Here is a 15,403-nt window from a genome sequence, read left to right on the forward strand (position 1 = left end):
CGCTAACCTTTGAAGGGCAGAACCGTGAAGCGGCCGTTACTGCACGGAAGCGTGCTCGTCTCGCACCCCGGAGGTCCTGGTTCGATTCCCGCCCAAACCGAAATGACCCAAATTTCCTTCTCAAAGCCACTAATTCACGTTGTATGCAGGAACATCCCTGAGAAATGTGACGTCAATCCGAGTGTATTTTAACGTTTTCACTCATACGCCAGCGTCCCCAGTGCCATCCGGTGTCAAAAAACGCGCTGGTTTCACACGGGACGACGCTGGCGTATACGCTATATATGCAATGGCACGTATAGCTGGACAAAACCAAGGTAATGTTTGCCGTCGCTTGGAGATACAAAGATTATTTTTTACATTCCGCCTAATTACGTAATTATTCTTCATTAATTATGAAATTTCTCAAATATTATAATTAGATTAGAAGTGTAAATGAGAAAATTGTAGAGCAACATGAAAAACTGCCGATACACCTTTTTTTTTTTTTTTGCTCAATACGCGCTTCATAAAAGTGTTTTTCCGATCGGGAATGAAGTCCGCGAATACTCGCAAAGTGCCTTTAGCGGCCAGTCGCGCGGCAGAAAGGACTTCAAAGAGGTGCTACTTAATGCTAACGCATTTCTCTGGCATTTGCCGCGAAATCGCCACTGTCTTTTTTTCTTTTTAAGGGACTTGGTTCGGACGTGACTCTGTCTGGAATAACGCTGACCCACTGGAACATGACGCCCATTGACACAAGGGATCACCTGACCGCACAGCGTCAACTTGACGACGGTGTACTTTCTTCGAAAACGACGGGCCAGCCTGCCAACAGCTGCGGCGTCTGTTCGCCGGGTCTGGCTGTCTACCAGGCGACGTTCGGGCTGAATGTGTCCACACCTCTAGACACATTCATCAGGCTCGACCATTGGAAAAAGGTACGCTATGGGGCGCCTTCGCGTGCTTGCCGGCGTGGCTCATATATATATATATATATATATATATATATATATATATATATATATATATATATATATATATATATATATATATATATATATATATATATATATATATATATATATATATATATATATATATATATACACACACACATATACTACATCTGAGCCATGTGCATCAGTCGCTGCACAAGCCCACAGCATCTCATCATCGGTGGCGCCCATAGCATTTGGGATGCCGCATTTCTTAAGAGCCTTGCAGATCATGACTACCTAATGAACTTACAGAACTGGCACAAGCACAATAGCTTTTAATGTCAATCATAATAGCTTATCATTGTGTTACAGTTTCGATTTCGCACTCGATTCTGACGCGCGTGTTATTTTTCAGTGAAGCTTGCTGGGGAAAAAAAGATAGTGCGCGTTAGAATCGAGTAAATACGGCATCCGCACACATGTGCACTCTTCTCTCTATTACATTTCATAGGAGCCTGTGCCAAATAGCACGTGTCCTCAATCACCGATAATTACTACCATACCGTTAACGCCATATACATAAAAATGGTGATCGGCTTATCAAAAAAAGTATATATATATATATATATATATATATATATATATATATATATATATATATATATATATATATATATATATATATATATATATATATATATATATATAAATGTATAATGTCAATCTATATATATCTATATCAATCTATATATATATATATATATATGCCGCATATATAAATATATGCGGCACTTAATTCAGGGCGACGCCGACAGCAAAAAAAGGAATGATTGGGTTGTCCATATAATTGTTATGCAATGATAATAAAATAACAAAAATGGAATCCAATCCATGCTGTAAACATGGTTGGCCAGTGAAGCAGTGGTATCACCTGATTCGAGAGACCAATGTGGCGTAGCCTTGAACTGGGTCCTGCCGAGCCTGATCACGACGCCGTTGTGCACGTTAACGTTGCCGTTCCTTTCGTAGCTCATCGTATTCGCGCTGCTCTTCGGGAGTCCTAACTATGCGTGACCTTTCCATAGAGCTATCACAACACAAACGAAATCAATTGCTATGTGGGTTCTTCTTTTACATGCGAAAGTGTATAGTTACCAAGGTAGTTACGTTACTCCCTGCCTCGTATGCTACAGTTACCGCTTCCCGGCAACTGCAGCTTCTGCAACCGTAATCTTTACCAGTAGACGCTTGCGGCGAATGCCATGCATGAAGGAGAGCTTTCTGGTTCGCTTTTTTTTTTGCGTTCCCCCGCACGGCCGGCCACGCCGCCGCTGCGGATGTGAGATCCATCTGGTTGTGCTGCAGAGAACCCAGTGGCGCGCGCCTCCCACTGTGATTGGCTGCGTTTTTGCTCACGGACACGGCAAATGAATTGGAGGGTAAAGGTAAAAAAAAATATGGGGTTTTACGCACCAAATTCACGATCTCATTATGAGGCACGCTGTAGTGGGTGACTCCGGAGTAATTTGGACCGCCCGGGGTACATTAACGTGCACCTAAATCTAAGTACGCGGGTGTTTTCGCATTTCGCTCCCACCGAAATGAGACCGCCGTGGCCTGGCCTTGATCCCGCGACCTCGTGCTTGGCAGCCCAACACCATAGCCACAAGGCGCCCACAGCGGGTGGAGGTAAAGGTATACGGCTTCGCTGTAAAAAAGATTGTCCTGTCTGCACGTATAACGCTAGACAGTGGGGTCAGCAGACATTTCCTCCTTTTATAGCAGAGGCAAGTAAACACGGACGACCGAGGTGCATTCCCGCAGTAGTGCTGTTCCGCTATCGACGACGCATGCGCGGCTCGCGCGCTGAGGTCTTGAGAGACACGGAGTGCGCTTTGCGGTAAAAACGACGAAGCGAAGTGGTCAGCGCTGCTGGCACGCGCTCAGGGCTGCTCTGTGGGCACTGGTCTGAGCAGAACGGACAGCGTGCAAGCGTCAAGCTAACAGCGGGTATAGTTCACTGGGCGCTCACTGACGCCGACGCGTCGGTGTCATTTCGTGCACAATCGAGATGCGACGCTTGCAGCAACGCCCGTGGCGACGTTCCTTATAACGCCAGCGGTGTGAGGCGCACGGTAGCTGCCAAGGCTCTGCTCCACTTCCTTTTGCCCAGCAGCAGATGCCTTGCGTGCTGCGTTAAGACTGCACACGTCGCGCCCGCATATAGTTCGAACACCGGCAGAGGAGGTGAAGCGCAACGGACAGCCTTGCTTCAACACTTGCTCGCTCTTCGGGCAAAACTGACGTCTTTTATTACTTGGGACACTAGAGAAAAATGGGTGGAGCCCTGCTAGTAAATTACCCTTTTACAATACCAAGAGAAAAAGTAACTCCTACCGCAAGAAGAGGTCAGAAAAGGCGTACAAGCGATGGGTACGCGTCCGCGCCAACGCGCCGTGACGTCAAGAATTTCGACGGCGACTGCTTAGGCCTAGCTAATTCTATACGGACTACATTGTGTTCTAAAGGAAACAAAGACAGCACTTGGCAAGCTTCAGCAACTTTTACTGAACCATAACTGCCAAAATAAAAATAAACTTTGATGTATGCGACATCACACTGACGAGCCAGCGCTGACTTTTCGTCGCGTAGTTATGAAATTGAATTTCGGCCTTCATTTTCCCTTATAGTGACCAACCTGTTACCAGGAAATTAATGAAAATGGGGGCTTGAAATAATACCTTACGAGTCCGAAGTTATTTTCTGCTTCTCTTTAGTACATTTCCAAAGTAATATATTACCGCCATAGCTAATATGCAATTTTCTGGTGTCGTGCGACTGATCCATGGGTTTAGATGACCAGTCAGCTGCTGCATGATTGTGTTTATGCATTCATTTTCTTTCCACACGTGTTCAATGCGCAGGGCATCGTCGTCATCAATGGCTTCAACTTGGGTCGGTACTGGACACCCATGGGTCCTCAAAAGACGCTGTACGTGCCGTCAGTAGTGTTCAGGGAACGAAACGTGCTGGACCTCGTCGAACTGGAGCAAGCACCGTGCGGCCAGGGTTCTACACACTGCTACGTGCAGTTCGTCGACACGCCCGATATCAATGACACCGTGCCACTCATATCGAGAAACGAATAAACTGCGCGCCGCGTTAATTATACATTTACTAGGCGTGTTCCAACGGTGCAGTTGCCGAATCAAATACGAATATTCGAGCCGATACGTCGCGCCGTGGCAAGTAGCCCCGATAAGCCAGTCGGAAGTTCGAAGCGGAACTTCTGATCAGGCTGGGGAACGTGCCGTGCGTTACAGTGTGGACTTCCTTATATGGAACGTAAGTCGGCTCTCTTCTACGAAAGCCCCGGTCTGGCTGCGTTTTGTGTGTGCGTATATGTTTCTGTTCACGCCCCGTCTTCCTCGCGCAGTTTCAAATTTTGCTGAGTCTATGAACCGAGTAGCTCGACAACGCCTTACTTATGATAACCGATGTTTAAAAGATGTCAGAATGATTAATTCAAAATTCTAGTAGCTGCCTTGACCAAGACATTTTGTTTAGCCGCGGACATCTAGAAGCACTTCAGTAAGCCCCTGCTAACGTTACTCTAAATGTTGGCTAGCGGGCATCTTGACAAGAGTAACGGGAGAATTTGAAGGCGAAAGCCTTAGCTCTCTATGTTTCAAGGTCGCGTCGTGAGGTGCAGGAAGTACCACGTGACCCAAGGAAGGTTAGAAGCGAACCAAAGCATGTCCAACCGTGTGTGGATGATTAACGATTAGTCATCATCATTATAATCAGCCTGGTTACGCCCACTGCAGGGCAAAGGCCTCTCCCATACTTCTCCAACTACCCCGGTCATGTACTAATTGTAGCCATGTTGTCCCTGCAAACTTCTTAATCTCATCCGCCCACCTAACTTTCTGCCGTCCCCTGCTACGCTTCCCTTCCCTTGGGATCCAGTCCGTAGCCCTTAATGACCATCGGTTATCTTCCCTCGATCCTCATTACATGTCCTGCCCATGCCCATTTCTCTTTCTTGATTTCAACTAAGATGTCATTAACTTGCGTTTGTTCCCTTACCCAATATGCTACTTTCGTATCCCTCAACGTCACACCTATCATTCTTCTTTCCATAGCTCGTTGCGTCGTCCTCAATTTAAGTAGAACTCTTTTCGTAAGCCTCCAGGTTCCTGCCCCATACGTGAGTACTGGTAAAGACACAGCTGTTACACACTTTTCTATTCAGGGATAATGGCAACCTGCTATTCATGATCTGAGAATGCCTGCCAAACGCACCCCGGCCTATTCTTATTCTTCTGATTATTTCAGTCTCATGATCCGCATCCGCAGTCACTTCCTGCCCTAAGTAGATGTATTCCCTTACCACTTTCAGTGCCTAGCTACATATCGTAAACTGCTGTTCTCTTCCGAGACCGTTAAACATTACTTTAGTTTTCTGCCGATTAATTTTTAGACCCACCATTCTGCTTTGCCTCTCCAGGTCAGTGAGCATGCATTGCAATTGGTTCCCTGAGTTAAGCAATGCAATGTCATCAGCGAATCGCAAGTTACTAAGGTATTCTCCATTAACTTTTATCCCCAATTCTTCCCAATCCAGGTCTCTGACTACCTCCTGTGAATACGCTCTGAATAGCATTGGAGAGATCGTATCTCCCTGCCTGACGCCTTTCTTTATTGGGATTTTGTTGCTTTCTTTATGGAGGACTACGGTGGCTGTGAAGCCGCTATAGATATCTTTCAGTATTTTTACATACGGCTCGTCTGCACCCTGATTCCGTAATGCCTCCTTGACTGCTGAGGTTTCGACTGAATCAAACGCCTTCTCGTAATCAATGATAACTATATATTAGGGTTGATTATATTACGCACATTTCTCTATTACCTGATTGACAGTGTGAATATGGTCTATTGTTGAGTAGCCTTTACGGAATCCTGCCTGGTCCTTTGGTTGACAGAATCTAAGGTGTTCCTGATTCTATTTGCGATTACCTTAGTAAATACTTTGTATAGGCAACGGACAGTAAGATGGTCGGTCTATAATGTTAGAAGTCTTTGGCGTCCCCTTTCTTATATATTAGGATTATGTTAGCGTTCTTCCAAGATTCCGGTATGCTCGAAGTCATGAGGCATTGCGTATAGAGGGTGGCCAGTTTTTCTAGAACAATCTGCCCATCATCCTTCAACAAATCTGCTGTTACCTCATCCTCCCCAGCTGCTTTCCCCCTTTGCATAGCTCCCAAGGCATTCTTTACTTCTTCCGGAGTGACTTGTGGGATTTCAAATTCCTCTAGACTATTCTCTCTTCCATTATTGTCGTGGGTGCCACTGGTACTGTACAAATCTCTGTAGAAATCCTCAGCCACTTGAAATATTTCATCCATATTAGTAATGAGATTGCCGGCTTTGTCTCTTTAACGCATACATCTGATTCTTGCCTATTCCTAGTTTCTTTTTCACTGCTTTTGGGCTTCCTGTTCCTGAGAGCATATTCAATTCTATCCATATTATACTTCCTTATGTCAGCTTTCTTACGCTTGTTGATTAATTTATAATGAGTTACGATTAGATTTGTTTATTAATGATTGATTAGTTATTGTGGGGTGGATTAGGGTGGATTAGTGCGTATTAAGGAGGGTTATGGTGAATTGTCAACTACGGTGGATTAAGGTAGATGGAAGAGGATTAAGGTGAACTAGCATGGATTAAGGTGAATTACAGAAGTCTTTCCAAGGCTTTCGACTTCGCGTCTCTTAGGCGATAGCTAAGGACACCTGGGAATTTTATTAGACATTCCAGAAAATTTTTGGCAGCGTTTACAGAAACTCGAGTGGCGTCCGCAGTAACAATTTGCTATTAAATGAGGTGCGGAGATCAGAAAAAAAATGTTTAAATTGTTGGATAGTGATGCACAGGTATTTCCTTCTAGATGTTGAATTGTGGGGCTTTACGAGCCAAAACCACGATTTGATTATGAGGCAAGCCGTAGTGAGGGACTCCAGATTAATTTTGGTTGCCTGCAGTTTTTTAACGTGCACCCAATGCACAGTACTAGCAGGGGGGGGACACTCCTCGGTTCCGGTGGCGCAGGAAATTGGCGCCATCTGTGTACAGGGCGACGCAAAAATCCGTTTCCCTTGCATGGCCTCGTAGATCATCGCGCGCACGCGCGCCGATCCAGGTGGCCAAGCCCTTCCCCCCGCTAGGATCCTCTCCCTACGCCCTCTCTCGTAATACCCTCTCAACTCCCTCACCTTCGACTGTCTACGCGCCGCGCCGCCGTGCCATCCCCGCCGGCCCGGCTGCTGCTTAGTCCGCTACGTAACGCTTTATTTTTGTTATCTACTGTCATCGAGATACGTGCGCTGCTGTGCGTTTACCGACGTGGCTAGTTTAGTCAGTTCTGTGTTCCTCGGTAGCTGTGTGCTTGTGCTCCGCGATGTTTCACCCGTTTCACGACTCGTACCGCTCGTGCATCGTGCAGTGGTGCACAAATACCTCAAAAACAAGCCCTGCAAGGTTGTTCCGGGTGCCCAAAGACAACAGGTGAGCGCTCAGACCCAAGGACATCAGAAGGCGCATGTACACGAACACAGCCCTGTCCATTTGTGTACTCCATGAGGCTCCGGACGTCGTTGCGCCTTGATTGTGCTACACTTGCCTCTTCCCGGTAGAGAAAGCTGACAAATAGATGTTCCTCCTCATTGTCACCTGGTCTGTGACTTGTGTTTTTCTGTGCCAAGTCTCATTCTGCAACTTCAGTAACTTGCCCAGCTTTCCATACCGCCCTCAGTGCTTTTTCTGTGTATCACGTTCTACAAACCAACTAACAGCTGAAAAATTACTGTTAGTGTTTGTGTACTATCTCAGTAACCCCCGATGGGAAAACCGCGCGAACAACCTTCATGTGTAGGCATGATACGCTTTTTTTCCCTCTGGAAAGCATGAGCATTGCAAGTGTCCTACATGCAGATTTTTGCAGTTCATGTTTATTATACAAGGGACAGCCCAGGAGGTACGACTTAGTGCCTTAAGTGACGTAATTTTACTGCTAAGCATTGCATTCGGGTAGAAAGAAGGGTCGTGTTGGCTTGTTTTACCTGGTCTTTGATTGAGGAATACGCCTTTCTGCGAATGTTTTCTATGTGCTGCTGCAAAAGCCGACTATCTCCTGTTCCCTTGCCACCTTTACTCAAGTTGTGACCAAGTGCGAAATAATGTGATAATGTTTGTTTCAGTTTTTAGTACGATGTTATTTTTTTCTGCCATGTTTTTTTTTCAATTTGTTCAGTAGTAATGAACATGTCAAGCATTTCATATATTTTCGTGCAGATCTATAAGTGAGCTTTCTTTTGGTATGGCTCTCAATCAAACAATGTTAGCATTTTATTCTATCTTTCAGGTGTTTTGCGTGTCCTTGTTTTTGCCATTACTAGTGAGTTTTCCCTTTTTATAGTTGTCATGACTACGTCATACACGTCGTCCAATTTTGTGCAATATCTTAGTGCACATATCAGGAGCTCGTCTACATTTAGGTCTTGAGGACGTTATATAAAAATGTTGTTTTTATATGTGTATACATGGAATGGCCTTCGCGTTTTCTAGCGCTTTCACTGCACGCTTTCTTTTGTTATTTCACCATCTGTGAACTTTTGTCTTTAGTACTCTTGTATATGTCATGCACCTCTCACTTTTGCTCATTTTTGGAGCGTGTATCACACCACGTTGTAAGAAAAATCTCTTTTCGGAAACGAAGTCAATAAAGCGAGGCTAAACATCTGTTGTGTTGGAAGTAGAATTTTTTTTATGTCCCGCCACATGCTGGTATAATATAAGTATGGGCAAGACTGCGTGCGTGCCAATGCATAGCCCACGGCGCACCACGCGCCAGCTCGCAAGCAATGCCAATGCGCCGCGTAGCGCGCGCATTGCTTGCGAGCTGGCGCGTGGCGCGCGGTAACAAGCGCGCTATAAAAAAGAAAAAACGCGCCGCTTACGGGTAAAAACAAAAAAAAGTGAGCGGCGCGCGCGACATGGGGGAAAGAGAGAAAGAGAGTGGAGCGGGTCGGCATAATAAAAACAAAAAGGAAAGAAAAACGTTTGGGAGAGGAGGCGCCGCGCGGCTGCTGTTGCTGTTGCCATGGCAACGTAAACAATCATGTGCGCCGCCATTTTGCCTAATGCGTCGCCCCTTGATTAGGGCCGTAACTGAAGGGGACCTTGGCGCTAGCGTCGAAAGAGCGTCTGCTCAAAAACGGCCAATGGGATGTATACGGAGTGTCCGCCCCCTGGTACTAGGGCGTTTTTGCGTTTCAGCCCCATCGAAATGCCACATCCTATATAGAGCTGTATTTCGCAATGCGCAATCCTAGCTCTGAGCGCACGGGCTCGCTCTGGCGTTGTCTCGCGGACGTAAACCGCGCGCATAGACGCGCGCCAGCTAGTACGCGCGTTTTTATGCGAAGCATACTACTATTAGCCCCGAGAATTAGGAGTGGCGCCCTCTCGCGAGTGACGTCACGGCCAGGACGCCGCTCGCTCCGGCTTGCTCGGCTGCCGCGCGCGCTCGTTCCCTTCGTGTATGCTTGGGGTATGGGTGGCTCGAGCCGTACGTATTGAAGAATACGTCGGCTTCTTTCAGCTGCCATACCTTAACCACAGTTTCTTCTTCAAAAGCGTGTGAGTCAAGAAACTTTGCGGCTTGGATATCGCAAGCTAAGTAGCGTTAAAGGGGTCTACTAGGTTTTGCAATGCATATATGCGCCGTGTCTATCGGTAAATTTTGACTAAAAAATAATATCTGCAAATTCAACGCGCGAAGTTGTGTATGATGCTCCGCTAAACACTTAACATTCCTTTAGTATTTAGCTATGAGAGGCATTGCATTTTACGTGGAAGAAAAATTTGGTAATTGGCGTCAACATGTTATCTGTTTTTAGAAAGACACTGCCCAGCGAAGCTCTCATCATGATTCCTATTACTCTGGTGTGTTGTTCTATTCAAATATGGCCATTCATTAATGCGTAAAAAAATAGTTAGGCGCGCATTTCTTATGAAAAAGTTTGCTGCTACTTTCATCCCCCTCTGAAACAGGCCTCCTAAAAACGACTTGCTCATGGCTGCTAACACGACGGCGCGTCATGTAGAGTATTTACATAGTTCATTCACAAACACCATAGTAGCAATCACCTGAGAGAAAAGTTTCGCTGTTAAGATCGAGAGCCACTCAATTGAAAGTGATGAAATGTTTCATAGTGGCCCTCAGTAGCCTTTATCGACAATATGGCACACCCCTGATCACGTAACGGTAGCTATCGACTGTCCGTATGGCGAGGCACGCTATGTTCGCGAAACCCATCAGTTCACTGCAACTTCGAATTAAAACCATAAAGCATGTTTTTTACAGCGCCAACTGGAATGGCTAAAGTATTTTCGAGCTACTACACCGCAGCTTAGATTTCCTGTATACAAAACGAAAATTCAAGCACCTTCTGTCTCACCATGTCTCGATCCAGCGTTATTCAATTATACAAACGGATAACTATTCGCTTCGTCGGTACATAAAAGAGAACCTTGCAGGCAAATTAAGTTTGCTCCAATCCAATCGCAAACATCATAAAGAAAGCACCACAAGCCTTGCATATACTTTCACTTGATTTCTGACCCTCCACCGGGGGAATTTCGATATTTTCAATATGTCCCATACTACTAATCATTGACGCTTCGACTTCTTTCTGGCTGCAGCTATGCGGTTTAGCAGGCATACTTCACTAAAAAAATTGGGCCGAGCAGCCTGTGTCAGTTCGCCAAACAGATTCGTCATGTATATTCCTCAAGCAGCAAGCACCAGTAAATTTCTCAAGTGAGTTTGATTTGATTTATTAATTTCCATTTACACACACACATGTACAGAGGAGTGGTAAGTGGAGGTGGATGAGGGAAAAAAGTCGCACAGACGCGGCTTGAGGTAACCTCACCCCCTTAGGTACAATATGGCTGCATGGGGTAACACATCAAGTGCCATATAAATTACATTTATATAGTGGCTGTAAAACATTGCAGTTATACAATATATGAAAGAACAGTGAAATATTTCCACAATAACAATGCAAAACACACTGCGGCATTGAAATGAATAAATAATATACACTTGGTAATATAGACAAAAAAAGAGGAACATAACTTACATCATTAATCATTAACAAACGCGCCCTAAAGAGGTGAGTTGAACGTGTAACACGGAAAAGGAAATATACATTGGTACATTCCTATTTGTACTCTGTAAATAGCTGTAAGCCTTCATTAACTTTACTTCAAATTTCCGCCGCTTAAAAAAAATAAACACGTGAAGAACCGCCTAATGTTGACAGGCAGTTAAAGAAGCAAGTGAGGCGTGTAGAATCTAAGCTCCAGTATTAGTTAAATCCCCGTGCTACTGCCGAGCGTTTCTGTAGGGAAATGCAAAAATTCGATATTATACCATGAACTAGTCGTCGTGAGCAAACCTATTTTAGCGGAATAAAATCAACGTAACTGCTGCTTGCTAGCCAGCTTTGTGACATACTTGTTGCACCGCGGTAGGTATGGTATCATAACTGGATTCCTATTGACTATGCTTTTGCGATTGTCTATCCGCGCATGAAAAACCCGCAATGGGCTGGTCTGCGTCGCTTCGGCTGGCACTGTAGCGTTGCCTTCGAGAGCTGCATTGTTGTCTAAGAAATTAGCTCTTTGAATAAATGTTCGCAAAGGAAGACGTCGTAAAAATATATTTGAGACGACCACCATAAGTATACAAGCAGAGAGAACGAGGGCGAACAAACGAAAACACCGCAGAAAGCGCCCGGACAACGCCCGAACTGTAGCAGACGACAGGCGCGAGTCCGTGCCCTGACGTCACGCGAGCGGCGCTCGCAGCGCCGCTCGTGTTCGTTCTCGGGGCTAATAGCTCAACCCAGCTCCTCAGGCGCGGCGGTGTAGCCTTCAATGACCTTTGACCCCATGCCACACCACGTGACACCGTGACGTCACGACAGAGGAGAAACGGGGCTCCAACTCGCGCCGTCACTCGCGGCGTTTTTTTCTAGGTGGCTTTGGCTCAACTCTTGCAAGATGGGCTGGGTGGGAATCGAACCACGGTCGCCGGAGTGTGAGACGGAGACGCTACCACTGAGCCACGAGTACGATGCTTCAAAGCGGTACAAAAGCGCCTCTAGTGAATGCGGTGTTGCCTTAGAAACGAGCTGTTTCTAAGGCTCAGGCGTGCGTCGCTTGCTCAGGCGCACATTTCGTTGCCGCGCCGAACGCTGCGTTGTTCGACGCTCACCGCGTCCAATGCGGGGCGCGTAGTCGCTGCGCCGTAGCCCATTGTCTTACACCCCTTGGCGGGTCGACGGGAACGCTGTCGCGTTCCACTCTTGAAGGCGAAGCAGAGTAACGCATGAGTTGTTTCTACGTCTAGCCGAACCAAATATAGCCAAGCAACAGCAGTTTACCAGGCTAAACCGTGGTTCAACAACTAAAATAAAGGCTAGTATGCTTCGCATCCTGGGCTTAACCTTAGCTAAGCCGCAGCCATTTTTTTTAAAGAGTGGAAATGAAAATCAAAAGCCGTACTTGCGAACGATTATTTTGAAAATAATGTCGTACCGTCTCGCACGTCGCTACGCTTCCGATAGCACATAGATTGGCTACTTGATGGGACGGGTTATATGACATAAATGCAGTCTGTTGGAAAATATGGCGCAAAGTCCGCGATCATTCTATGCTGCCACTCGAAGTGTGAGACAAGTGAGCGATATAAAGCAAAGTCTAGCCGACGGAATGCAGCCTGCTTCGACAGCTGACGATGCAACAGGTTGTATGTGTTAGCGTCTACCCAAGCCACTCCAGTTCATACCTGGGCTTCATTTTAACTTTGTTTTAATACATACATGTAACAGTCTGCACAGCACTAAATGTGCATTGTAATACATATAGTCAAGCTTCTACAACACTGCAGGAAGAAAAAAGCAAAAAATGAATCTACAGCGTCAAATCCAATCGGGCAGGAGCAAGCTGCCCGAACAAGACCTACTTGTGCGTCACTGGCGCTCAGATTGAGCATAACGTTCCTCACACAACCCTATTCTTTCTGGTCTGACGCACAGTAGCGGTTGATGAGTGCAGCGAGCTCCACACCTGGTCACTGGCTATCGAGCATCGGGAAAAGTCACACAAGTCCATCCCGTGTCCAAAAAAGAAAGCGCAATGTAGTCTTCCTCCATCATTTTTTACACGTCGTAAAACGACTAAACAAACGACATGAGCTTAATTTCACGCGATCAAACAAGGTGACACAGGCGTACAGTGTTCTAGAAGGACACTGTACACAGGCGACAACAAGGTGACGACGGGGAATGTCTTTCGCACAAATACTCGCGCACCCAGAGCCCCCAACGCTTCCTCGCGCCTACGGCAGGGGGAGCTCGCTTTTTTGCAAAGTGTCCATCGGATCGGGTTCTTTTACTCCGGTCGGACCTCGGACGCCGAAAACAGTTGCAGGTAGCCATTACATATGCTAGTAAGCCGAGTGAAATTTTTTTGTCCAGTCCATACTTAACAACAACGAAAAAAAAATGATGCATATCCCATGCACTGTGGGAATCGATGTAAGCGAAGCTTTCTGTGCTGTTTGCTTTGATTGACGATAATTAGTGGTGGTGTTGACCACAAATGTTTAGCTTGTTCAACGTCTTGTTCAATACAAGAGTGGCGAGTTGAGATTAAACGTTACCTTGCATGCACCACTGCTCTTTGTCTGCACAGTACACGAAACAAAGGGAGAGGCGTTTGCTTGAGGCGTTGTTGTGCGCCACATTTCATAACCTCTGAGAGGGTTGAGCATTGCCATTGCCTCACATGGCACATCGCATCGTGGTAGAAGCATTAAACTTTAATTATATTATGGGGCTGTACATGCCAAAACCACAATCGGATAAGGGGGCAGGCCGTAGGGGCACACCCCGGATTAATTTTGGTACCGTGGAGCTCTTTAACGTGCCCTTAAATCAAAGTGCGCGAGCGTTTTTTAATTCGCCCTCGTCGAAATGCGGCTGCTTCGGTCAAATCCGCGACCTCGAGCAATGCCATAGAGGGCTCCCTGCAATGGTCAGGTGGCGCAGCGATGGATGGATGGATGTTATAAGCGTCCCCTTTGGAACGGGGCGGTGGGTTGCACCACCAAGCTCTTGCTATTATACTGCCTAATCTCCTACCTAAGTTAAACAATAAAAGAATAAAAAATAAACACTATGAACTCCCACACCCAAATTTTCTGATCCCATATTGCTAACTGTGCTTTTGTACGTCTCCGTTTTTTGTCGTTTCCCTACTTTTCGTCCACCAATCCTCCAAATACTAATGCATATTGCGGACATGTTTACTTTTCCACTGCTCCCGCTGAACCCAAGGGCTTCAAGGAGGCCAGTGGTGCCTAAATCGACCGCTGGGTAGACGTCTTCACATTCTAATAAAACATGCTCCGTCGTTTCCCTAGCTTTACCGCAGCAAGCACATGCTTCTTGTTCCTTCTTATATCTCGCTTCATAGGTGCGTGTTCTAAGGCATCCCGATCTCTCTTCGAAAAGTAATGAGCTTCCCTTTGAGTTACCATAAATTGTTCCTTTCTTGATATCGTTTTTTCCTCTTACGTAGTTACTCATGTCAGGTTTCCTTTCCATTGCCGCCACCCATGAGATTATTTCAGCCTCTCTGACTTTCCGCTTGACCGTCTTTGTTGCTGTGTTGCCCACCCTACAGGCCACACATTTGGTGGTAAGCATCCTAGTTCTTTTCCTCCACTGTGAATCAATGTTTTTCCTTTACAGATACCTGAACACTCTCCCAGCCCATTTACTTTCTTCCATATTTTTCAGGCGTTCTTCATACTCAATTTTACTGCGAGCTTCCCTCACTTCAAAACTAGTCCAGTCCATATCAACCTGCACAGCTTCATTTGTAGTCCTCCCGTGAGCGCCCAATTCGAGGCCACCCACTGACCTTTGGTTCCCGTCGAGTCCTGATTGTACTCCTGATTTAAAGCAAACAAACCGCATTTCCAAAAGTAAGTCCTGCAATCATTACACCTCTCCACATACCTCGGAGGACCTCGTACCTATTGCATCCCCATAGCGCTCTGTGCTTCATTATGGCTGCATTTCTCTTCCCCTTCCCTGTTATTGTTTTTTCTTTCGTTTCCATATATCTATTGCCTTCGTTTATCCATGTACCAAGGTATTTATATTCTGTTACCCGAGGTATTTCCTGGCCCTGTATCTCCACTGTGTGTTCACTGTTTTCATTCACCACCATAACATCTGATTTTCTAACACTAAATTTCATACCTAAATTGTTGCCTTCCTGTCCACAGATATCAGCCAAACGTTGCAATTCACTTTGCTTGTTAGCTAGCAACA

General features: G+C 45.9%; 1 protein-coding gene across 1 annotated transcript in view; it reads left to right on the plus strand.

Annotated features, from left to right (window-relative positions):
• The window catches only part of LOC139057209 (beta-galactosidase-like), a 47,967-nt gene extending 39,241 nt beyond the window's left edge, over nucleotides 1-8,726 (plus strand). Inside the window, exons 14-15 of the mRNA XM_070535043.1 lie at nucleotides 672-920; nucleotides 3,845-8,726. Coding sequence (XP_070391144.1) covers nucleotides 672-920; nucleotides 3,845-4,069 — 474 coding nt within the window. The 3' untranslated portion in view covers nucleotides 4,070-8,726. The remainder of the gene's footprint in view (nucleotides 1-671; nucleotides 921-3,844) is intronic.
• Nucleotides 8,727-15,403: the final 6,677 nt, after the last annotated feature.

This window comes from Dermacentor albipictus, chromosome 3 (assembly GCF_038994185.2).
Source record: "Dermacentor albipictus isolate Rhodes 1998 colony chromosome 3, USDA_Dalb.pri_finalv2, whole genome shotgun sequence".
NCBI classification, from domain to species: Eukaryota; Metazoa; Arthropoda; class Arachnida; order Ixodida; family Ixodidae; genus Dermacentor; species Dermacentor albipictus.